Genomic DNA, 26,940 nt, shown 5'->3' with positions numbered 1-26,940 from the left:
AGTAATGCCTTCTTCTGACTCCTGCATGTGTGTGCATGACTTTCACATGTGTTCATACACACACACACACACACACACACACACACACACACACTGACCCTTAATAGCGCTTGCAGTACTTTACCTTATGAGGGGACCTGGGAAACCTCTCATCTCCTCTTGATCCTCAGAATCATTAAGGATAACCTGGAGCAGAAAAGAAATTAGGTCCCCAAGACTCATCCACCCAATACCCAGTATCAGATCCAGGGCTGTGGTCCTGGGTGTGGCTCAGTTCCTTGAGGAGATAGTTATCCTGTTGAAAATGAGCCACTAGCATCTCAGGGAAAATGTAAGTCTAGTATATTTTCTAAGAAAAGCCCACCCATTCCTACCACAATCAAGAGCATGTGTAACTCAATTCCCCACCCTCACCCCCAGGAGATGCCCAGCCTCCAGGAAAGTAGAGACCTGGGGAGAGCAATTGGGTTGAGAAGAATATTTGCACCCCAAAAGGCCCAAGATCTTTATTACCTCCATGCTGTGTACTTCAACCAGGGCAGTTTGTCCATCAGCAGGAGAGTTGGGAGTTACACATACTAGCTGGCCTCCTGGCCCAAAACTCACAGACACATGGGGAACATAAAACTTTGTGGGTGCCTTGGGAACAGTTGTTGAAGTATCATCTGGCCAACAGACACAAGTGGACATTGTTAGGTTTACTTTCACTGCTCTTTGGTTAAGAAAAGACATCATGGATACAAAGTCCACCTGAGCCAAGATGAGATGCTGCATGGGATACTTGGAAAAGGTGATGCTCTACTCTGATTTAAACCTCTAAGAATACGTCAGGTGATAATGCAAGGATTTTTATCATTTGGTCCAAATGATAATACACTCATCTCAGATTCTCAAAGATGGCAGGCAGGGCAGCCTTCATTGCCTGGGTTCCTATCCATGTGGCAAACCTCCAGACTACTGTCTTCACTCAATCCTCTCTGGTTCCTCACCTGTTGCTTTATTAAAAGCACCCCAAAGTGCCTCCTGAACTAACATAATGATGCCTAGGAGCAGTATCCCTTCTAAGAGCCATCTATGGTGCAATTCCCATTACTAGAAAAATGAGGGAGAGGGATCCAAAGTTGACTCCTCCACCTAGAAGACATGTATAAACTAATAAGGTGAACAAAGACCCATTCCTGGAAGAACAGAAGGGTGACTTTCCCACATGACACAACCTTTCCTTCTTGGAATCAACCAGCTCCCATGGCCACTTGGTACCCACCAGCCTGAATAGGTCTCCATACTGATGATACCATAGGTGAATACTGCTCTGGGACATCTGCCATGTACTGACTGAGCTCATAGCTGCTAGAGCTGAGGCCAGACTCATGCTGTTGGAGAAGGTTGGACCTGCTGGTCAGTGATGGCTAGGGGGAAAAAAAGAAAGAAAAACAATGAAATTATCTAGGAAGGAATTCCAGAGAGCTTGTCCTTCCATGTCTCACATTTCTTCCTTCATAGAAATAAAACTCAAAGTTTTCACTAAACACAGTGGATGTGGATTCATTGAAAATGGATAGAATCATCCCATTGAGTATAGCCCAGTGGGGTCAAGTGACTTAGAACTCAATTCAGTTTCTGCTGCCATGACCTTAAACAGGTGAGTTGGGATTTCCAAGCTCAATATCTTCATCTGCAATATAAATTTGGGATATGTGTCCAATATACATTCCTTGGTAATACACCAGCTGTTTTGTGAACACATGTACACTCTGGATAACATACATTTCCTGCAAACAAATATACAGGAATTTACATTCCAGGAGAGAAGTATAAAACCGTGGATTCAAAGGTTCTTTGTAGACTATAAAGTGCTGTTCTCACATTGGGGTTTTAGAATCAGTCACCTATGCCCTATCCTAGTAAGTACTAGGTACAGAAAATAATTGTTTACAACAACAACAAAAAAAATCACACAGACCTAATCAGGGAGAAAAAAACTAACCAGAGACTGCCAAAAATTAAGAGCTCATTTGTACAATATTTTTGCAACTTGTCCATAAGTCTAAAATTATCTTACAATAAAATATTTATCTCAATACTACTTAGAGCTCTATTTTGTGACCTAGATGGCACATGAATTAGGACTTTAGAGAAAAGACATTGAAGAGTCAGGAAAGATTTCAAGGTTGCCTATTGAACCTAAATTAAAAGATTCTAACAATTTTTTTACTTCCTGAACCTCTAGAAGTCACAGACGTAGCCCCTTCTCTTTCCAAGCCCCTCATGGTGAATTAAGCCTGCCCACTTGACAAAACAGGAATAGGTCAGATCAGGGCCTTGGACTGGTAAGACTGAAGTGGGAAGGCAGGGGAAATGGTGTGAGTAGAGACTCTGCTGTCAGCTGCAGAACCCCCACCCCACCACTGCCTGCCACTAGCAACAGCTTAATGCATGGCCACAGGCCTCCAGCCCCCGTCACTTTAGGTTACCTTTTGTTTCTGGGCCTCACTCTCTGGAAAGAACTCCCCAGGCTGCTCCTGTCCAGAGGTAGAAGCAAGGCTGTCTTCATACGGATTCTTGCTGCTACTGCAAAATGACAGTAGTGTTGAGACGTCCTGGGTAAGCCATCAAGGCTGCAATACTCTTCGCTGGGGACTGGCCTGGTGCTAAGTGTGGGCAGGTGTCAGGCCAGTTTCAGTGCTATAGCAAGAAGCATTTCCTTCTTTCCCCTCCTCTATGTGTTAGAAAGATGGAGTGTTTGTGTTATTAGAAGTGGCCCAGACATTGCAGAGAATGGCTGGTCGCTACAGCCTGCTCTCCTGCAAGAGCTTAAGTCAGTCACTGATGAATTTCAAGGCTAAGGGCACCAGGACAAATGCTTCAGTTATGACTCCTCCCTGCTGGGTCTTATGCCAGGAAGGTGTTCCATGCTCAGGACCACGGAGAGGGAACAGAGAAGCACCCCAGCCCCATAAGGCCCCAGCCATAAAATTATTGCAAGACCACATTGTTTCTAAGGCCAATATAGGATCTGGCTTTTAGATGGGCCACAAGTAATTGTATAGCATAATTGTATAGGATGTAGACTAGTCCTGAATGGGCAGCAGCTCTCAGATAAAAGAAGAGGAGGAGAAGGAGAAGGAGGGAGCACTCTCTTCCCAGGAAGATGCTAACAGTTGGTCTGGGCCACCTTGGATTATCCTCATGTCCCTGTTGCTGGAACAAAAACAGACTGTGTTCCATAGGTCAGGTACCACTACCAGAAGCCCTAAGATTGTCCTAACAGAATCTAACTAAATATAGTCAGTGTGACTTGTCCTTTCACTTACTGGAATTGGGTCTCTCTATTTGTTCCAAATGGACTATTGTGCTTTTCACGATGATGCTCGTTGAAGTACTTTTGGTCTCCATAATCTTCATTCCAGATATAAGGACTCCCTTGCCTTGCCACTGCACCCTCAGAGAAAGCAAAATGAAGACAGGTCACTTGCTGCTCCCGAAAGGCCTTTTAGAAAGATACTAGGGAGCTGTGAAGCTGAGGTATTACAATACAGTAAATACAAAAACATATTTACCAAATTGAGTCAACTGATGAACTGACTCACCAATATGCTCCAAACCAGAGTGCATGGCTTTATGTATTTGCATACAATACAATGCCCTATTATGTGAGGGTATAGGGTATGGAACTCTCCTTAGTGTGGATCTGCTGTTCCCAGGATGAAGTGATTGTTGCACTCATATTATAGCTCAGCATACCAGATAAACTTAAGAGCTGACCTTACTGTTACTTAATCAGTAAATACAACCTTTGCTTCAAAATGGAATAAGAGAAAGCTGTGGATAAAGGTACACACTATCCACAGAACTCATAACATAAGGGTAGTCCCAGCATTATTAAAGGGCAAGGCCTCCAAACAGAGAACCAGTGCTCTCTGACCCTGGCAGTAGGCCACCCATGCATCTCTGGTCCCCAAAGGCTCGGAAGATTACCACATACCTCTTTCTTCTTGCATCATCTGTGGATGTCCTTTGTAGTAATAATTTCCATAAGCATACTCTTCCCTAGGTGTTGGAGTGTGGTACCTCTGATAGGGGTCCTCATAGCCAGGCCTGAGATATCCCAAAGACGGCCAGTCATCCATCAATGGTGGTAAAGGGAGGAACCAAAGGAAGACTGAATGAACCACACAACTTCAGAAGGCAAAACAACGGCCCAGTTCACAACCTGCCTGATTCACATTAGGTCAGAAAGTCCAGAAGCAGAACAGGGAGTGCCTTTGCTTCACAAGAAGACTGGAGCTTTTATAATAAAGCTCTCTTTGTGTGTGTGTGTGTGTGTGTGTGTGTGTGTGTGTGTGTGTGTGTGTGTGTGTGAAAAGGAAGAGCAGTGCACGTGAGAGGCTTCTGTGAGGCAGGAAGATCCTAAGTTTAAGAATAACCTGTTCTATGTAACAAATCCTACGAAATGGAGATGGGGACAGGGAGGAAGAAGGAAATGAACAAGAAACAAGAACAATTAATCATCTATTCATAGGTACTCAAGAGGGATAGGTCCTTTGCAGTTCTAGAAGTCATACCTTGAGTACATCTGATTAGTATAAGATCCATCCAAGTAATCTGCTCCAGACACAGGCTGAGACCATCCCCCAGGCCTGGGTACATAGTGGACCTGTTGGTGGTCAGCCCTGGGATCCTGTGCCCTGGGGTCTTGCACCCTGGGGTCCTGCTGTAGCTTTGGGATCCTTTGGGCATCCTGCCATTGGTACTTATCTCCACTGTACTGAGGGTGAGGACGGGGTCTATAATGTCCACTCTGAAGCCCTCGGTTTGCATCCTTTGATGGTGCCATGGGCCTCCCTTGTGGCTGAGAAGACCAGTGGGGAACCCAAGGTTCCATCTCTGACTCTTTGATTTTCTTCTTGGGTCTTGAGAATATTATGTCGTGATTTTAATTTCCTGTACACAAAAAGAAAACAAATCATCATTCTGGAGAGCTGGGACATACACAGCTCAGTCATGAAAACTTGATCCTGAGCAGTTACATAAAAGCCAGACAGATGTGATCATGCACACTTGTAAGACCAGTGCTGGACATGTAGAAACAGGAAGATCCCTGGGGCTCACCAGACAGCCAACTGAGCCCAGACACTGAATACTGGGTCCCAAGGAAAGGTCTTGTCTCAAGAAACAAGGTATATGGCTCCTGAGGAATGAGACTCAAGGTCAACCTCTGGCCTACACACACACACACACACACACTCACAGCCTTTTAAGCCTTTATCCAAAATGGTAGTTGATTAGATTTAGTGAAAAGAGCAACTTTAGTTCTCAAAATTGTCTAAAACAAACCATATGAGCAGCAACATAGAGGAATATGAAAAAAAAAGTCTCAAACAGATAGATTAAATAAATAGCAGGCTAAACAATTAGATTTATGCTGACTGAAAAATTAAGAAAGTACATATGGAACAACAGATGTAGGTGGCATGGGAGGCAGGATACCAGTACGCAATGCAGCTACAAATGCTATCAAGGAATTCCAATTCATGTGTCCTCATTTATCCCACCAGCAAATATTTACACAATGCTTAAAAGGGACACGCTGAGGTATCAGAAATAAAATAAGCCTTGTGGGGAGCTAGTCAGAGTTCAAACCTTTACTATATCTCTTACCAGCTGGATATGTTATTTTAAGCTTCAATTTCCTTACCCGTGGAGATGCTAGATAGTACAGGCTAGTGTTGCAGGGCTGGTGTCAAAGTTAAACATGACACATGGAACGTTCTTCCAACTGCCTAGTGCATAGTAATTGTTCAGTTCATCTTCAGAAAAAGGGTGGGGGTAGTGTGAGTGACTGAAGACTTTGTAAGTCTAGGGAGATGTGTCACTGTGTTAGTGGTTTGCTGCAAAAACATGAGAACCTGAGTTTGGACACACACACACACACACACACTACAAACATACACACACATCACACTCACACACACACACACACACACACACACATACACTCTCAGAGAGAGAGAGAGAAAGAGAGAGAGAGAGAGAGAGAAACTTGGTGCTCCTGTAAGACAGTTGGCTTCAGATTCAGTGAGAAACACTGTTTCAAAAAATAATATGGAGCTCAATAGAGAAAGACACTCAATATTGACCTCTGTCTGGTCTGCAAACACAAACACGTGCACACACAATGTCTATTCTATGTGCCCACACATGCACACACACACACACACACACACACACACACACACACACACACACGTTTAAACTGATCCCATGAAAAACTTACCTCTCCCCTGGGAGAACCAACAGACATAAGTTTGGGGCTGCTGATACTGGAAAATGGAGAGATGGGTCTTCCTTTTCTTTCTGACTGAAGAAATTTAGACCTAGAAGTTTCTCTCACACCAGACTAGTTTCCCCACTCATTCCTCATGATATTAGCTAGCTCCAGGGACTGGCGTCCTTTCCCAGTTCCTCTGCAAGCATAGCAGAGGGGTGTGTAACAGAGGGAAAGCCCAGCCAGGCCCTGCTCCTGTTCAGAGAACCTGCTGGGTCACCAGCATACACTGGCAGAGACAGCCCCTATCCCCTTCCCCTTGGGAATGTTGGTGGCAACATGATTCTGATGGAACCTGTTAGTTGCCCTTAGTCTGGAAGCTTCCACATTCATCTGGAAACTCTTATCAGAGGAAAAGGTCAAAGGGTCATGTGGTGAAACCAAGATGACCCCATTTGAATACCACAGGGCCAGGGTCCAGAGCAGTGAGCCAGGAGCAGTTAACTAGCAGGATATGCAGAAAGAGGAGGCCAGAGGATGCCTTCTGCTGCCAAGTCAGCCATAACACAGGACCCTAGGCCTTCCTCTCTTGCTTCCTCGAAAAACTCAGTTGTAATGAAACTTTTGCCAGTAAATTCCAGGAAAGGCCCAATACTCCTGGTACTATACAAGGATCCTTTGCTTAAAAAAAAAAAAAAAAAAAAAAAAAAAAAAAAAAAAAAAAAAAACATGAAACACAACACCACTTGGACACACGGAAGAAGACCATGAAAACTAATTGATTCATTTATTCCCAGATTTGTACTAAGCATCCTGGCCCCAAAGACACAATACCTGATCTTTTCTTTGATAGCATATAATTCTGTCACCAAGAATCACCAACTCCAGTAGGTTAGACCTCAGGTTATAATTAAGGGTACTCACTTTCAAACTTCTAAGAGTCTTAAAATGAAGGAAAGCAATCTATAATAACAATAACAGCTTTGTATCCACAGAAGTGGCCCCCTGGCTCAATAAATGTGCCCAGCAAGCACGACTCAAGGGAAAGGAGGGTGCCCCTGCCCCCACACACCTGCTCCGCCAGTGTTTCCTTCCTTCCAAGTGGCTCCAGGGATCTGCTGGGGAGTGCCTTCACCCTTCTTACAGACTGACAAAGTCCAAACGCCACATCTACCAAGACTCACCTGGCCTTCAAATCTACAGCCAATTAGTTACCTCTGCAACTGCCCGGCCTCCACGGAGCTGATTCATTGGGGCAAAGTACAATGTCGCTACTGCAGGCTGGGACAGTCCTGACTTGGCATGTTTGGTAGGGGCTGGTGCTTCTGTTTGCCTGGTCATGGACTGAGCCAGCGGCATGCCTATAAGAATACGTTCACCCCCCCCCCCACACACACACACACAAAATACGGAAGAGGGACACTAAGGGAGGGAAGCTCAGAATGGCCTGTGGGGCAGAGCACCACCTTTGGGGTGTGGACTTGTGGCTCTACCAGTGGCTCCCTCTGGGTCTCGGTTTCTTTTTCTAACACCCAGCTGACAAGGCTCACCAAGAGGAACGGATGTAGTAAAGTACATGGGCTACAAAGCAAGTACATATTACCAGTGAGCACGGTCTTCCCAGAGGCTAGGAGCTGATTGCTCGCACTGACACAGATGGGTTAAATGCCTGGATCCCATGGTCTGGGTTTCCCTCACACGTATTTCTCCCCATTGAGTTTTTGGTATGAAGTCAACTCTGTTTTCCAGCTGAAGGGAAGATTTAAGTCCCACCCAGCATTGAACTGAAAAGTTTTCTATCACAAGAAATGAATTTCTCACATTTGAAAAATGTATTTCCTCATGCTACTAAAATAAGCACAGAGTACATCATACCTTCTTTGAAATGTACATTTTAAATTGTAAATCTTGCTATAGATAGGCCCAATTTTTATTCTTTCAACACACTTGTTTGTTTTGTCACATTACATATTAAACTGAGCTCTCACACATGCTAAAAGAGAGTCCTACCACAGAGCTGTATCCTCAGCCCTGTTTTTGAGAAGGCAACTATGTTGCCCAGGCTGGCTTTGAACTCACTCAGGTAAATAAGGTAGACCCTGAAGATGCTATTCCCCACCTCACCTTCCTGAGGAGTTAGGATTAGAGCCTTCACTACCGGGCCCAAATCAAAAAACTCTTAACCATGTTCCTATTATTTGCCAGCGCATTCGCCACATATAAATGTAAAAAGATACTGTCTTTGCTTTCAAGCCATGTAGAACAAATTAGCTTTTCATGTAGTTCCTGGTCAGATAGGTAATATATCTAAGCAGTAAGACTCTCTTTCCACCGCTAACCTAAATCCTAGTACCTAATAAGAGAGCATAAAATCCTCAGAGTGCAGACAGTGCTTTCTTACCATGCTAGGCCAAGAGGTCTGGCTCACCAGTGACTGCATTGATGCTTTTGGTCCCTCTGGGAAGAAGCACTGAAGAAGGGCACACAGTGACAGTAGGACTCAGAACACTGTTAATTATCAAACAGGCACTATATCAGATTATGTTTTTATGCATCGCAGTAACAGTCATAAAACTCTGACACAATTCCTTTTGCTTGTGAGATGGCATTGGACTCACCCTCTAACAACAGCTACATTCCTGGGGTGCTGACACTAAAAAGAATCTCAGAGATCATTTGAGCAACTTCCCTTTTAAAAAGATGACAAAACTAAAGAAACTGCAGACTAGTGATTTACCCGAGATTTTACAAAGCTAAAAAGAAGACCGTTGAGAAGTGGTAGGTATGCTATAGCTAGCTGCCTTCCACAGGGCTTCCCAGAACTGATGAGGAAATACTCAAGAGTTCTGTGAACTGGTCTTTAAATCAGAGGTAATTGAGAATTCACTCTGCTAGGGCTGTTCACACCACAGAACCTGGTGATTGCTACACTAAAAGATGGTTTGTTTATTTATTTTTCAGGGAACCAGTTAACAGACACACTGAATTCAAGCCTGGACTCTTAGTTCTTAGTTCCCTGTTCCCTCAGTGATAGAGCTGTCATTCTGTTTCTAGCCTTAGTTGCACATTTCTAGTTTAAACATCTAGCTCGGTTACTCTAAATGCTCCTTTTGTGGTATCCCAGAGCTTCTCTAATTATCTTAAGAGTTATTATGAAACGCTTCAAATACTCACCAACCAAAATTAATTTTAATTAGCTTTAATTATTTTGTATAGACATGTGGTATACAACAGTTAAATGGGTCACAGAAGGAAATAGATTGTGGTGGGACCTCATCACTGCAAAGCATTTGGGATTTCTCAATTGCTGATTCCTCCAGCCCCAAATAGCTACAATTACCAAGTCTTTCTACCTGGCAGCTAAATTCTTCCTGATTTCCAGACAAAATTTATCCAGCTGGACAATGCTTTAATAGCTCAGTCTCTAGTAGGAGGTGATTTGAATTAGTCCTGGCACTCTAGACTCTGGTTGCAATGCCCCTGCATGAACCCGTAGATTCCCTCATGCCCAAACAGCTACTGTCGTCACACTACCCTTGCCCTGGTGTCCTGCCCTCACACCTGATTCTTGTTCTGTGCCCCAGATATTCACCAAGAAGAGTCTTAGGAGCTACTCTGTGTGAATTTAAGGAGTCCCTGGCCTCCTTTCCAAATGCCTGGCTACTGTCTAGGATGTTGGTTCAAAGTGGAGTAGCTACACAGCAGATAGGCTGAATGAATGTGATTTTCTCCAAATATTTGCAAGTTGAAATCCTAAATCCTAGTGTGGTAGAGTTAGGAGGTGATGGAAGGTAAACAACTGTGTTAGTGGAGCTCTCATGAATGGAGTTAATGCCCTTAGACAAAGGCCCAAGGGAACTTACTTCCTGTCTGCTCTTTGTCATGGAGAATACAACCAGAGAACAAGGATTGGCAAACCCAAACCAGGCCCTCATCAGACAGCCAATCTACCCACAAATCGATCTTGAACTGCCTAGGCTCCAGAAGTGTGAGAAACAAAGTTCTATTATTGAAGCCATTGCATCTGTTGAATTCTGTTGCAGCAGCTCAAGCTGACTGAGAACTATCCTGGGTGTGAACCACCTCTGACAAAAAGGCCATGACTGTTAACAGTGCTACTGAATATCCGGCTATCATGTAGACCTGGCAGATGTGAACGCCCAGCCAGCTCCAGGTCAGGTTTGCCATGAGTCCCCCAGTCCTGTGACCTCAGGACTGATTAGGGTTAAAGACATCCCAGTAGATAAGACGGTTCCCCAGCCCTGGCCTTTTATCACCAAAATTAAAAAAATGTATAGAGTAAACTGAGAAGTGCTGAGTCAACATGTTAGCAGCATTTATCTACTTCCAGGCAATAGACTTTTATATGACTTTATTTTCCTCTTCTTGCTTGTTCACAGAATCTAACTTTTCTAAGATAGATAGATTTATAGAGAGATGATAGATAGATATCATTTAAAATGATAAAAAAATAACTAACAACTAACATTGCTTTTAATCAATAGTATGTCCAAATGTGTTGTCACACTAGTAACTAATTGGCTACCAACATTACTAAGTAGGGCAATTATACCCCCCAAAGCTTCTAAGATTGATTAACTGTGGGAAGTCTGCTATTGTGGGGATAATGTGAACCATTCATTTATAAAGCAAGTATTTGTGTGGACTAATTACTGGATACCCAACCCTATCACGTGCATTTGCAGCACATAGAAAAAGAGCATATGGCCCTTACTCTAAAGATGCTTTGAATTCAGTGAAGTATCAAACAGCATATGCAAGGATTATTCCAACACTGATTTTTTTTGGGGGGGACACAAAGAGGTGAGAATGGGCCAAAATGAGGGTGAGGTGTATATCATTCAAGGCTATTAAAGAAGAAGCAGCGTTGATTAGCGTTGATGGTGCAAGCCATTAATCCCAGCACTTGGGAGGCAGAGGCAGGTGGATCTCTTGTGAGTTTGAGGCCAGCCTGGTCTACAGAGCTAGTTCAGGACAAATTCCAAAACAATACAGAGAAATCCTGTATCAAAAAAACCAAAATAATAATAATAATAATAATAATAGTAATAATAAGTGATTAAACAAGAAGAAAGAACATATGTGCATGGAAGGCAAGTGCCACGTGTTTTATAGAATAGAGTCGGCATGAGTTGATACTCTGTTAACTAGAAAAGATGGGGCAGAAGTCAAGAACATTCTCCAGAGCTGAGAGAATGCTGCATTTGTTTAATATGCAGTCATCTTGGGAGAGTTAGGAAAGAAGGTGGAGTCAGTTTGATACATGCAACGTGTAAGGGACTTCTGGAACACAGGTAGGAATAATCAATAAGGCGTAGCTGAGATGGCCTAGAGACCAAGAAAAAGGTATGAGAAGAGTTATGGATAGCATGACACAGAAAACCTGATAACTAGAAACAAGTCTGGGAAAGGAACCCTAAGGGACACCCACATATAAGAGTTGGACACAGCAAAGGAGCCTATACAAGATAAGAAGGTGAAGACCAGTACAAATGAAGATGAGTCTATATATACCCAAGAAGGAAAAATCTCTCTGGAGTAGACTGGCCAGGTCTACTGCTAGTAGGGTGAGCCTTTGGAAGAGGACTTGAGAGACACCATGAGGTATAAAGTGGCCAGTGTGGAAAACAGGAGGAAGCTACAAACTAGGATCACACCCTCAAGTAGAAAGTGGGCTGGAAATGCCTGGATATTGAATGAAGACTTTGGCTTTACCCTCCATGAAGGGATTAACTTTCTATGCTTTGTTCCATGCTCTGTGCCTGGAGTATGGTAACTGCTCAGTTGAGTTTTATTTATCAGCATCTCAAAAGTAGAGCAGTGACAACTTAACTATGATTTCATCCAATTGTTTCCACAACAAATATTGAATTACACTTTTAAAGAGAGATTTAAAGGAAGTGGAGGATAATGTTGAGGCTATTGAGTGAAGGGAGATGGCTAATGAGTGAATAAATTGTGCCCTATGGACACAAATAAGCAAGGACAGGCACACATTATATGCATGTCTTGCTAAACCAAGGTCACTAGCTATAACTGAAAGGGACATTCCAACATGAGTGAAAGAAAAACATTAAGTTTCCATAATAATTTTCAAAACTGAGTCCAGGTGCAGAAGACTGGATAGTTTCTATATGTGTCTGGGGACCCTAGTTTCCAGCAGTGTCTGGAAGCATTGTGGCTCTTTATAGAGAGTGAGCATCTCACAGTCTCTTACTCCAAGAATGAATCAAAGAGCCTAGGATTCATGGAGAGTAAACTTGAAATCCAGCAAGGGCACCCCTGAAGCCAATCTTATGAAGAAGTATCTTGTAACCTTAGGAACTTAACTGGCCACCAACGTTTTCATCCTTCCTTTAGGTGATACTAGGTGACAGGAAAGATATAGAAGGATGCTGTAATCAAGAATTCAGATTATGGAAAAATAGAGTGCCAAGAAAAAATGGTACCTATGCCAGAGTCAATTAGTCTGGCACAGACACTGTAAATCACCAGTGCCAATCCTAGGACTTAATGAAGCCTTAGAAACAAAGGTTGACATAATCTATACTTCTATCAGACCAAAGAACCCTATAGATGATCCCTGACAATGAATTCCTTTTATACTTATCTGGCCTCCCACAAACCTGTTCTTTTTGCATCCAGCTCTGTCACCAAGAGCTAGAAAAACATCCCTTCACCCAAAAAGGACTCCAAGCTTCCTTGGCATTCCTGGGGCTGGCAAAGGGGCCCTACTTCTCATCCATTCACCCTCTAATTTTATTGGTATCCTCTGAGTCAGTACGAGTGCACTGGTAGATAGATGTTTCTTTGACTTCAGGCCCTGTGACAAATGCCAAGGAGCAGAGAAGACTCACACAGCAGCTAAGTGAGACAAAGGTTGTTAATACTCTGAGAGTTCCCTCTGCTACAGATCAATGACTGTGAAGTCCTCAGAAGAGGAGCACAACTCAACCCTGGAATAAGAACGTCTAACTGTGAATCCCTGTTCTACCATCTGCTGGTCAGGTGAACCTGTTATTTATATCTGTATCTCCTTTTCTTCATCTGCAGAGATGATCACAGGACCATACCTTACAGAATTATGATAAAGATAAAATCAGATCTAAAATCAAGAAATAATTTATATATTTATATATATATATATATATATATATATATATATATAGTAAACCCTCAAAAGGTGTTCATAATTACCACTTCCCTAGACATGTTAGAAAATGCACCCACAAAGTATTCAACACACATCACCAGTAAGAGACCTGAATATCAATTACTGCTGTGAAATCAACAAATCCTCCTTAATACTTAATGCAGTGCTGCATTGATCCACGACTTAGAGGAAATAGAGAAACAGTGCCACTTGACTTCACAAGGAAAAAAAAATGTGAATGGATTAAGGTGAGAGCATCAGTACTAGCAATTTGAAGGAAGTGTGGCCCAGTGCTTCTTGCACTAGAAGTTGATTGCTACAGGAATGGGGTAGAATGACATGGGATGAAGCATGAACTTTCTTTTATAAGCTGTTTTAAATATAATTTTAATTTAGCATCAATATAAACATTCTGGAGGGAAGTTCAAATTTGCATTCATTTTTAAGACAAGCATGAGATGTCAAAAAGAATTCCACATTGGCTATGAGACAGAAGAACAGACAAATGTGCGGCACCCCAGCAGTCATTCCTTGACACTGTTGGGGAAATTTGAGAGTCATTAAACAAGAACAGACATTCAGACACACAGAGGCAATGGGCTGGAAAGAGCCTCTGGAAGAAATCCATCCCTGCAGGTGAAGCCATGACTGTGCCAGCGAGGCTCAAGCCAAGGCCCCCGCTGATATGCAGTTCTCTCATTGACAGATAAAGCATTCTGAGCTCTCTACTGCTAGATAAAATTCTGTACTATATAAGATCTTGAATGCCCAACTACTGCACTGCACCAACTCACTGTTTGTAGAGTCCTAAAAGTCTAGTACTGTCTTAGGTTTCCTGAGACACATAATATTTCTTCTTCGGAGAAAGTATGTCCTCATAAAAATACATCCTAATATTTAAAGCTCAGGTGCCCTTCCTGATGGATGAATGACACACAGATGAGTCTCAGAAGCCCAGCTCAAATGTTTGAAGACTGGGAATACCTGCCATGCAGCTCAACAGTCTTTTCCTTTCTGGGTTGCACAGTCCCAACCTCATTCATCAGATCTCCATCTTAATCTTTCCAGAAAGTACCAAAGTTCCAAAGTACTGGGAACTGGTGGGACTAGAGAGATGAGAGATGGCCCAGATGGCTGCTTACAGAGGACTGGAATTTAGTTGCCACCACCCATGTTGAGCAGTTCACAATCACTCTAGGACATCAAACATCCTCTTCCCGACTCCATGGGCACCTGCATGCATGCACAGAAACAAACACATATGCTTGCATGCACATAAAATAAATCTTTCAAAAACAGATAATTGAAACTAAGTTTTAATTTTTTTACTCAGTTATTTCCCTGCCATGTACATTGAAAAAATCATTCAATCATTATAATGTTCCAGATTCTTCATCTTTAAAATGAAATCTTAAAAGGGCTTCTTTAAAGGACTGTGATATGGATAGAATGAAATAACTCCTGGAAAAGCACCAAAGGAAGTGCCTATTAAACATGGGGTGGGTTTGCCTTTCATCCACATTTCTTACATTCTATATGACAACCTAAGCTGCGTGTGCAGGTGCTGACTGATCAGAAGCAGTAACAGGAGGGGTTGCTAAAGCAGAGATAGAGTGGAAGAAAGAAGGGGAGGGGAGAAGATTAACCAAATTGAAGAGTATATGAAAGAGCCATATGGGAATATATTACTTGTAAACCAATTTTGATATATATAACTTAAGACATAGGGGCTGAAGAGATGGCTCAGTGGGTAAGAGCACTGGCTGCTCTTCTAGAGGTCCTGAATTCAATTCCCAGCAACCAGAGTGGCTCACAACCATCTGTAATGAGATCTGGCCTGCAAGCATACAGGCCAGCAGAACACTATATACATAATAAATAAATCTTGAGAGAGAGAGAGAGAAAGAACATAGTTAGAAAGGAGTTAGCCTGCAAGCTAGATATTGCACCTGATAGCTATAGTTATTCAACAAAATCCCAATGCCAGGTGTACTTCCTTATGAGTTCCCCCAGAACAATACAAGCTCTTGACATTGAGAAGACTCGATTGCAGAAGACATCATACATCTTGAATGTGTAAAGATTTGAGCTAGAACTAGTCTGGAAGCTTCCTCCAACCTAGCTAGTTTTCATAATACAGGAAGTTACTCTGCAGGCTTCAAGGGGTGGAACAAAAAAAGTAAAATGTGGCCTTACCCAGGTGAGAACTCTGTGAACTACAATACCCATAGGCCAGGCAAGATGAGTCTACCAGCATAGTGCTAACACAACTGTTATGGGGGTAAACATCCATCCAACTTGTTTTTGAGGCCCACTCTGAAGTGAGAATTCATGCCTAGTACTGTAAACTTGATTTAAAAATTCATGGCTGTGGAGGTCTTAAACACTGGGGAGGGGGAATTTGCCACTGTTGTTTAGCTAAATTGATAGGGTACCTAACTGCTTTCTTAGTATTTATGTTTATGCTCATAGACAAGTGCTATTTTCAGCCTTCATCAGAGGTTTCTCTTTGCAATGAACAGTGGTAAATATAGAAACTCATGGCTGCTTAAGGTGTTGAGTACATGATGGTTGAGTGCTCAGCCCTAAAGGGCACATTTATACCATCCCTTTCTGAGGCTCGGAGAACAATAAAGAGGGGATGGAAAACAATAAAAGAGCCAAAAGACAGGGAGAAGAGAAGAGAAATGTTTTCTTCTGGGCATAAATATCCAATGTAATCTTGATCTCACAGTATCCACAGCTACCTGTAAAGAACCTGCATAAGAATGGACATGTCAACAGTCAATCATGGATCAGGGAGGGGCCCTTAAGGCTCTATACCTCCCTGTTAAACAATTGCCCACTGATGGGTTCTGGAGGAAGGGCAGTCATTGTCTTCAGTTGTGTCCCGAGTAATAATGATCCCATCAGACCCTAGTAAATAATTCCAAACATGTAGTCATACATATGGCCCTGGCTAAACTCAGTGGATAATGAAACAAAACAAAAGACATGAATGTGGGAAAGGAACTTGTGGAGGAGAGGGGAGCATCAGAGATGAGAAGGAGACAGAAGAAAAACTGGGGATGGCAGTCATCAGAACTGTGTGTGTGCATATATATATGAAACTGTCAAAGAACAAATTCAATAAAAATCTCAAATCTCAATTCTAAAAAAAGGAGTATGTTTTTTAAAGCTCAAGACTTAGTAACATCTTAGGATAATGATCTTTATGATTTTGTGAATACAAAAATCCCTACTATTACTTGCTCACACACACATACACAAATAAATACATAAATACAAGAGTATTTATACAACCATTCAGGGTATGAATCTTTCATTTGGTTATACTTGGTAATCTAATCTGGAGTTACTCTTTCTAATATTCTGCTCTTTCTCTCTTCGTAATGACCCACTGCTACTGTATCTTATCTTCCCCAGAAGTGCTTGCCCATGCCTTCTTATTTGGGTGTGTAGTGAAATTAGTGGATTCATTTTAGAAACAATAAGGAGGAAAAGAAAGGGTCAAAGGTTTTTGCCAAGCTCACCCACCAGTGCAGTGTCTGTATTAGTCACTGAATGGAGGGCTTTACAGGAAATCAATCAAGGGACTTCTAGCCCAATGCTTTAAAAAAAAAAAAAAAAAAAAAAAAAAAAAAAAAAAGCTCACAGTGCTTAGCAATAGGCATGGAATATATTTAACACAAAAAATGCAATTATGTAAAAATCCATTTCTTGTGAATATAGTGATTACAACCTTCAAAGTCATCAGCCTGTATAAATAGTATAAATAGACTCATTCAGCCTAATGATAGATTGGTGGGTAGGTAGACAGCTATTTAATGATAAAAATAAGAACTCAAAGATTCATTTCTGTATTTTCTCCTCACCCAATTTGTCAGCCAACAAAGTTTCATTCCACTTTCTGATGTTCTGCTCCTCTGCCCACTGTTCACGTACAGAAATAGTCTGTGTGTGTGCACTGTTAATACATACACGTGTTTTAATGGCACTTGCACCCCTTGTTCTCTCAATCTGGAATTAGTGCCTGCAGACAGAGCACCTCCCCAGGAGTGCTGTTCTGGTGCTGAATTTAGCACTTTAGGGCAATTTCTGTAAGAGCCACTTAAGACGCCAGAAAACAAAGTTCAAGCTCCAGTTCTGGAGGACGTCGTAGGGCATGACAAGATGATGGAGAAGTTTCTTTTCTGAGCATGCATGTCTGCAGTCATCACAGCACAGTTGCCAAAGTTTGCCGTTTTCTGGGGATAACCTATAAATGACTACTGCAGATTCTCTGGGCACTGAGCAAACACTGTCCTTCCTGACATTGCTTCTGTGATGCAGGTTCTCTACAAGTTGCCACAACTGTTTTTTTTTTTTTTTAATGCTAAGGATACACTTTGTATTCCTCACAACACTAATGGCATCACATCCTCATGCTGATCCAGATGTCACTCGTCAAGTATGATGTCATTAACTGACTCCAACTGGGTATAAGCTCATCTATAGAGAATGAAAAAAGTAGTTCTTCATTCAATACACACTATTTTAGACAGATAGTAATTCACTTGTTAATTGAAATAAAGTCATTTTCCTACCATAGAAGCTGATTTTCCTTAATTCCTATAGTAAAGAAGTCCCAAAACTACATGGAAAAATGCACACAGTTCATGTTCTTACTTAATAACTAGGGAGTAAGTGCCTAATGTACACTAAGCTATATTTTAGGAGTTAAACCACAAAAGCAAACAAGGCTAGTAGTCTTGAAGTTTAATACTGTCCAAAAGCTGACCAAAAGCAAGTTATGGAGGGAAGGGTTTATTTGGCTTACACTTCCACATCATAGTGTATTACAAGAGGTTCTTTGTCCCACTGGGTCCTGCTGCTGCTTCAGCCCCAAATAAACACATGAATGTTATATTAATTATAAAACTGTTGGGCAGTGACTAGGGTTTCTTATTGAGTAGCTCTGTCTTAATTATCAACCCATTTCTATTAATATAAGTATTTCCATGTGGTCTTACCTTACCAGAGAAGAGTTTGGACCTCTAACTCCTTTGATGGCTCACACAGACAAGAGAAGAGAAGAGAAGAGAAGAGAAGAGAAGAGAAGAGATGAGAAGAGATGTTTCTCCCTGCTTATATCCTGATTCTGCTCAGCTATGTCACTTCCTGTCTGTCTGTACAGACCTCCAGACCTCTATGGTTAGCTAGTGGCAAGTTTCTGCCAATCAACAAATCAGTGTTTTATTCATTAACCAATAAGAAAAACATATATACAAAAGAACATGCCCCATCAATAGCCCATCATTGAAGGAAGTAGGACAGGAACTCAAACTGGGCAGGAAGCTGGAAGCAGGAGCTGATACAGAGGCTGTGCTGCTTACTAGCTTGTTCCTCAGGTCTTGCTAAGCCTGTTTTCTTATAGAACCCAGAACCACCACCCACCATGGGCTGGGCCTCCCCCATCAATCACTAATTTTTCAAAAATGCCTTGCAGCTGAATCTTACGGAGGCATTTTCTCAATTGATGTTTTCTCCTTTCAGATGACTCTAGTTTGGGTCAAGTTGATATGAAATGAGCCAGGACAACTGCCAAATGGGAATACAGACAAGCTAATTTCAATGACATGTGCCAGAAAGGGAATGAGAGTATGAAGCAAACGAAATCCATTGTGAATGTGTCACACCCAGTCAGAGGTTTCATAAAAGAAAGAAAAGCAGCCTCAACTGAGACCTGCAAGATAAGAGTACATGCTCCTGGGAGGAAGTGAAGGAGAGCGTGCTCTGGGCAGCAGAGTGTACATCAGAAAGAGAATCATGGGCAAAGGAAAGCTTAGGGCACACAGCAATGATGGTCAGGGAGTGGGTCTTAGGCTTGGTGATTAGAGCCCAGAACACAAAGAGCAGTGTTGACAATACTGCAGAGCCACTTCACTCCGTCCAAGAGAAAGATCTGGGTTCTTTGCACTACTTTAAAAAAAAAAAAAAAAAAACGTATCTGTAGCTGGGTGTTGGTGGAGCACGCCTTTAATCCCAACACGAGGGAGGCAGAGGCAGGTGGATCTCTGTGAATTCGAGGCCAGAGCTAGTTCCAGGACAGGCTCCAAAGCAATACAGAGAAATCCTGTCTCGACGCCCCCTCCCAAAAGGAAACAAACCAAAAAGAAAAACCATACCTGTAATTTCTGCCTGTTTAACATCCTCTCTTTTCTGGTAATAATTCGTCAGTTTTCCTTTCAAAAATTACCCTGTCTGTTCTTAACCTACATATCATATATATGAGACATAGCTTATCTTTTGATCTAAGAATGGGTACAAATTTCAGGCATAAATGTAAGAGTTTTATGTCTCTCTAACCACCAGGACTAAGTCAACATCCAGCACATGTCCAGGGTCCTATTACTCTGAACTAGAACCTAGAGATGGTGATAGCGTTGACATCCAGAACTTACACTGAAACCACTGGAGAAAAAAAAAATGCCTCCCCTTGGGCTAACCAGACAATACAATGCCAAAAAGGGTGGTGCAGATGGCCATTTGCTCCGACACCCACTTACTCACTCAGTAATGGTCTATTAAGTAATTGCCATGAGCCTTGTGTTGTTGTTAGCCTCAAGAACACAAAATCATACATAATTCTACCTCATAGGTTTTTAACATCAGGTGGTAAGGTGAATAAAGGAATATTGGCATTCTAGAAAAGCCACACAGGTCCCACTGGAGTCAATGGTTCCAGAATTCCGGACTGCTTGTGAGGTGAGACTTCGAAGTCAATCAGTAATGTGTTCTTTAAATCAGTACAGGCCAAACTCAGGGACTGGTGGCAGGGAAGACTGAACTGGGAGTGGGTGTCAAACTCCAGAGACAATGAGGAAGCAAAATAAGCAGGAGGCTAGTTGGACTTACATAGTCCTGAATTGGTGACTTTGGGTACTGATGTTCCTGCTCAGGAATTTTACTGGGAGAGAAGCATGTTGGCTGTGGTAGGTTTAGCTGCCTTTGGGAAAAGTTTGATGGAAGAGTCTGAGGTGGTAACTATGAATCAATCAGGAACTCCCAAGAGAAGTCTGCAGAGACATGCATTTGTGGTGCTGTTCATCTGCATATGTGTTGCCTCTTTCCTGAAGATTCTGTGAGCTTTTAATTTAAGCAGTATCAACACCCTAGTCATAATTAAAATTGTAGCTATGAATGAGACCATCAAAGATGAACACAGACTTCAAAATAAAGTTTAGGTGAGAAACAGAGAAAGAGGAGTCCAGGAAGACTGACAGAATCAAAACAGCATGGTAGGAGATGACAGCAGAAAGATCAGTAAGTGAGCCTTACTACATAGTAACCCAAGAGCAACTGGGCTACATGAGATCCTGCAGAGGAAGAGAAGGAGAGAAAATAGTGCAGGATGTCAAGTCCTATATAAATTTGAAACTGTGTCAACTTAGTTCCATGGACTTGATGGAAGGATCAGGACAGGGAGAGGACATCGACTGTGTGTTTTCATTGACTCGTTTGCAGATTAGTAGGTTGGTATAAAATGGGAAACACTTAGACAAGTTTTTAACTCAAAAATGGGAAAACAATTTTAAAGAAGAAGCCAAGAAATAAAGGACTGGGTATTGGATATGGTAGTCCCTGGAGAGGCTGACAGGGATAAAAGATCCAAGAGAGATTTGTCCATGTCAAAAAGCACACCTTTATCTGTGTATGGTGACAAATGCCTGTAGTCCCAGCACTTGAGAGTCTGAGGCAAGAAGATAAGGAGATCAAGGCCAGCCTAGACTCTATAGTAAGCTGAAGTCAGGCCTGTACTACATAAGACCTTGTCTCAATAACAAACAACCAAAACCCAGGAAGAACAGCAATAAATACAAAAGGACAGACAGACAGGGATGTATGTGAACCTGTGTAGATAATTTTGTGAGCTAGGCTGGGCAAGGTTAATGGGGAAACATGTGTGTAACAATTAAGTTAAAGAAATCTATTTCACCTATTATTTCTATTAAAAACATCTAAAGAATGTCAATCAGTTGATTTTGGTGGTGAGCTTCTGGAAGCTAAGATACACCATACACTGACGGTAGATAATTCTTGGTTAGTTGAAACCATAGCTTGCTTTATTTTTTGACACAGTTAAATTTCTTTCAAGTCATTTTAAGAACATTCATTTTGTCTTTCTGTCCCTCAAAAGTCACTGGCAGTGAAAGTACTTATTCCAAGCACTCACCATAAAAGTCAATGCCTAGACATCTACAATAAGGTGGTATAGAACAGCTATTTTTAGTGCATCTTTCTTGAAAGCAACCTTTGTTCCTAACAATATCATACTGTAAGTGGGCCTGTCTAGGAGAATCTTTCCAGATTGTTCCAGAATATCATAATGTGATGATGCATAATTGGTAATAAGTGAGATGCATTCATAAGGAAAATATCCATCCCCTTGAATGTGGATAAAATCCAGAGCTGTGTGAGAAACTATTCAGCAAGTGGGAAACTCACGCTAGGTGAGGAATCAATTACCGAGGAGGTTATCCATCCCAATGCATTCACTTAACAGCTCATAAACTGCAGCCCAGAGTGCCATATGGTTCCTTGGGACCTGTGCCAGGAGCCAAATCCAGATCTCTCTTCTCCCAGCCCGGTGTTCGCTCCTCTCTCATAACATCTGTTTTCCCTACTGGGCTGCAAACTCCACAGGGGCAGTCACTTCTTTCACCTTGTTTACTTAGGTATTCCCAGCAGAGAGGTAAGAATTTAAAAATACCTGCTGGCCAATAAGCTAACTGCACTCCAGGTAGGTGACAGGTGGTGCATTATGAGGGTACACGCAAAGCTGATGATCAGAGCACAGAGTCTCCACAGAAGAAAAAAAAAAAAAAAAAAAAAAAAGATCACCAACCTGTAAACACATGGTTTGTTTATGAACTCTGCAAATACCAGGAACTCTGGACACAACTTCAGGATGTAAGCCTTGGGGACAGCAGCCACACAGTCACCCCTTGCTCGGCGGATCTGTGCCAAGTCCTCATTTGTCACAGCGTTGGCAGGCACCATGACCCTAGTCATCTATATAGCTTGAGAACAGAAGTTTCCACATTGTCTCTAAGAAGGCTTTAACCAGCTTGAATCCTCCTTAAAATATTTAACAGGCTCTATCCTCTCCCCAAACGCTGTAATTGCTAAGCCTCCTTTCATCTTCCCATAATCAAACTTGCCTAAATTTTTACGAAAGTTGAAATTACATGCACATTAGCCATGCATTCCATCCAGCAAGGGAAGGCCCCTGCCAGGCAGGGTATGCAATCACTTTCCAGAGTGGGGGGTCGAAAGCAGCACTAGCCACACTGAACTTGAGGGTTTTTTCTAACAAGGTCCTGTCAAGTTCTTCGCTTTGCTGAAACCATGTGCTGGCCAGAATGCCCTTCTCCTCTGGTTAAGACTAAATGCTTTTCAAATGAATCTGTTAGAAAGGTCTCTAGTGGAAATTATATTCCCTCTTTGTTTTCTCCATTTTGGATTTGGTTTGGGTGAAGTTGTTAGTGGTGAAAATAAGTACTTACATCTTTGCTCCCAAATCAGGAGCTGCTGCTGCTTCTGCTACATCCCATCATGACAGCCTGCTATGACTCACAGCTGGCAGACACTGCAAACTGCCCTGCCACGTCAGCCACACAGAACCTTTCTACTTCAGCAACAGTTTCCCCACGGAACGATTTAGTAGTAACTCTGAGGCTGGAAACATGATCTGATCACCATATTGAGAAGGTCCCACTAAAAGGGGCATTACTTAAAAGTCTAGAGAGTAACCACACAGCCCTGAGTATGTCTGATGAAAATTACAGAAGAGACTGAACATTATACTGGCTTTCTTAGCAATCATGACAGTAACTTAATAAGTGTCCCCCTGAAAACTGTATCAGGATTAATGCTAGTTCTTTTTTTCTTTTTTTAATTGTGATTTTAGAATGAGAAAACATTGAAAGGGTTTTGGCTTACAAACAGAGGTATGGTTGAGTAAATTACTACAAGTAGGATGTAAAACAAAATTAATAACAATTGTTAATTCAGAGCTGACACCATGACATATAGCATTTTTTTACTTATTAATGAGTGGGGGAATTGTATCATCTCTTTTTCTACTTTATGCATATGCATAATGGTATGTGGTTATATAAAATTATATATTAGTCATGTACACCTACATTGATGAAGGTCATAAGAGATGTGTGGTGGCAGCTGCCAGTCCTTCCAGTCTTTGAGAAAGTATGAAAGACTTTTTCAAATGTCCAGATGAAACAGCATCTATTATGTCCTGTCTCTGCAAAACAGTCTCTTTGTGAGTAGTATGTGTGCCTAAAGGAAATTCTCTGTAAGTTTACAAAGTGCTAACTAGATGTCTGAAAGCAATGAGATTCTAGGTGACTTTTATTTTATTTATTTATTATAGTTGTAAATGTGTTTCAGTTTTTCCCCCTCAGGGAAAACTATTTAAGTAATTAGGGGGGAAATACAAAGGTGTTTTTAGTATGTGAAAACCATTGGCAAGTGGTAACTTGCCTGAACCCTTATGCTTCTGAGTCCTTTGCTGAATATTAAATAGATTTGGGGGTGGTAGTGCTGGGGTAGTGATAGTGTTTGTGTGTTCTTTTTGTGTTCCAGACACACTCACAAATGCTAAAGATGTTATCTTTTTTTTTTCTGGAATGGGCAAATCACACCAGAAAGACTGGGAAACACTGGTCCAGTTCAGAGCTGCCATGGCCCTTCCCTCCAAAAAGACTTTTACCAGAAGCATGCTATGTCCCCATGCCCTTGGGGGTGACAAAGGAACCCCAGGGCACAGAGAAGGAGGAGGAGGGAAGAAGGGAGGGGAGGGAGAGAGAGAAGTAAGAAAGGAAGGAAGGAAGGAAGGAAGGAAGGAAGGAAGGAAGGAAGGAAGGAAGGAAGGAAGGGGAAAAACAAAGTTCAAGCCCTGCCTAGGCTGTAGAACAAGTTCAAAGACAGCTGGTTGGGGATGTAGCTTGGGTGGTCGAGTCCTTGCCTGGTGTATGCAAAGTTGAAGGTTCAGTCTCCAGTAAGTAAGAAAGATTTTTCATGTCTGGGAGTTTTCCAGGTGAGGTCATCAAAGGCATGAAAATTGAGCCTATACCCTGTACTCATGTTGGGAAGGTGAACAATAAGATACGAGGTTGGTGATGAGGGTATGGTGAACTGGTAAGGCTAAAGAAAAGAATGGTTGAAGTTGGCATTATAGAGGGAGCAGGACAGATGTGAGGAGGTGTGAATCAAAGTAGGATATCAGAAACTGACATTTCCAGTGTGGGTCTAGTGCCTGTAGTCACCATTTCCAGAGCAGGACTGTGACATTGTGTGGCTGAGGTGGGAGAAGAGGTTATTCAGAACTAAGGAGGTGAGGGATCTGAGAGGCCAAAATATGACTTTAATTGTTTGTATCAGAGGGTTTCCAAATCTGGTCACATAACTCAGTGATCTGGTAGTACTTTAAAAACTTCGTGCTGTAAGTGGACATTTCCCACCCCAACTGTCTAACTAACTTAGAGGCTGAATGTGAATTATAAATGCTTGGCTGATAGCTCAAGCTTATTGCTAACTAGCTCTTACATTTTAAGTTAACCCACATTCTTTATTTAGATTTGCCACATGGTGGTACCTTTATTAGCATGGTATGTTTATCTCCTACTCCCTGTGCATCTAGCTAGTGACTCCAGACTCCACCCTTTTCCTTCCCATCATCCTCTGTTTGGTTGCCCCACCTACACTTTCTGCCTAGCTACTGGTGAATCAGTGTTTTCTTATACCAGTTCCAATGACAAATCTCCATAGTGTACAAGAGGGTTATTCCACAGTTCCTTGCCTTGGAGCTGCAGAGATGGCTGAACACTTAGAAGTAGCTGCTCCTCCAGAGGGTCCAGGTTCCATTCCCAGCACCCACGTGATGATTCACAACTGTCTGCTTCAATTTTCAGGATCATTAGCCATCTTCTGGCCTCCATGACACCAAGCATGCATGTGGTACATAGTCATAGATGCAGGCAAAACACCCATACACATAAAATGAAAACCTTTTTTGTTTATTTGTTTGTTTTTACAAATGGCTTCTTTTTTTTTTTTTTTTTTTTTTTTTTTTTTTTGAGGACTTAGGCTTTTTTTTCCCCTTATTTTATATATCGATCCCAGTTCCCTCCCTCCCTCTCTCCCTCTCTTCCATGCCCCCCAACCACCCATCCCATTCCCTTCCCACTCCACAGGGAAGGTGGTGCCTTCCAGGAGGTGTCAACAAAATCTGTCAAGTCATTTAGAGTATCCCTCCATGGGGAATGTGCTCCCAAAGTCCTTTTGTGCACCAGGGATACATCCTGGTTCCACTGTCAGAGGTCACTTAGACTGTCCAGGCCTTCTAACTGAGACCCATATTCAGTGAGTCTGAGTTGGTGCAATGCTGGATTTCCAGCTATCAGTCTGGGGGCCCATTGGCTCCTCCATGTTCAGGTCAGCTGTCTCTGTGGTTTTCTGTAGCCTGGTCTTGTCCTCCCTCTCTTCATCTGGATTCTAATTCAACTCAGTCTAGCTATGGATGTCTGCTTTTGTTTCCATCAGCTAGTAGATGAGGGCTCTCAGTTGTACTGTTTATTCTCTAATGTGACTATCCTCCATTTTCTTCATATGGGCACTTAGTACAATGAACTTCCCTTGTAGCACTGCTTTCAAGGTGTCCCATAAGTTCAGGTATGTTGTTTTCTCATTCTCGCTGAATTCTAGGAAATCTTTAATTTATTTATTTCTTCTTTGACCTAGGTGTGGTGCAATTGCGCATTGTTCAGTTTCCATGAGTTTGTAGGGTTTCTGCGATTTGTGTTGTTGTTGAATTCCAACTTTAAAGCATGGTGGTCTGATAAGATACAGGGGACTATTTTTTTTTTTTTTTTTTTTTTTTTTTTTTTGTATCTATTGAGGTTTGTTATGTTGCTTAGTATGTGGTCGATTTTAGAGAAGGTTCCATGTGGAGCTGAGAAGAAGGTATATTCTTTTGTGTTTGGATGGAATGTTCTGTAGATGTCTGTTAAACCCAATTGGAACATAGCTTCTGTTAGTTCTTTTGTTTCTTTAAGTTTCTGTCTGGTGGTCCTATCTAGCAGTGAGAGTGGGGTGTTGAAGTCTCCCACTATGAGTGTGTGAGGTTTTATGTGAGCTTTGAGTTTTAGTAGCATTTCTTTTACTAAGTGGGTTCCTTTGTATTTTGGGCACAGATGTTCAGAATTGAGACTTTGTGCTTATGGTTTTCTCCTGTGATGAATACAAAATGACCTTCTTTATCTCTTTTGATTGATTTTGGTTTGAAGTCTAACTTGTTAGATATTAGGATAGCTACCCCTGCTTGCTTCTTAGGTCCATTTGATTGGAAAATCTTTTCCCTACCCTTTACCCTGAGGTAATGTCTGTCTTTGAAGCTTAGATGTGTTTCGTGTATGCAGCAGAAGGATGGATTCTG

The 26,940-nt window shown here is 42.0% G+C and overlaps 1 protein-coding gene across 1 annotated transcript in view; it reads right to left on the bottom strand.

Annotated features, from left to right (window-relative positions):
• Positions 1-4,941, bottom strand: part of Sec16b (SEC16 homolog B, endoplasmic reticulum export factor) — a 37,260-nt gene extending 32,319 nt beyond the window's left edge. The window contains exons 1-7 of the mRNA XM_051186056.1: positions 4,566-4,941; positions 3,986-4,098; positions 3,315-3,435; positions 2,475-2,571; positions 1,265-1,409; positions 514-665; positions 125-186 (exon numbers count right to left, since the gene is read on the bottom strand). Of these exons, the coding sequence (XP_051042013.1) occupies positions 125-186; positions 514-665; positions 1,265-1,409; positions 2,475-2,571; positions 3,315-3,435; positions 3,986-4,098; positions 4,566-4,885 (1,010 nt within the window). The 5' untranslated portion in view covers positions 4,886-4,941. The remainder of the gene's footprint in view (positions 1-124; positions 187-513; positions 666-1,264; positions 1,410-2,474; positions 2,572-3,314; positions 3,436-3,985; positions 4,099-4,565) is intronic.
• Between the last annotated feature and the right edge of the window lie 21,999 nt (positions 4,942-26,940).

This window comes from Phodopus roborovskii, unplaced genomic scaffold (assembly GCF_943737965.1).
Source record: "Phodopus roborovskii unplaced genomic scaffold, PHOROB, whole genome shotgun sequence".
In the NCBI taxonomy this organism is placed as follows: Eukaryota; Metazoa; Chordata; class Mammalia; order Rodentia; family Cricetidae; genus Phodopus; species Phodopus roborovskii.
This window is presented reverse-complemented; position numbering and strand designations above follow the sequence as displayed.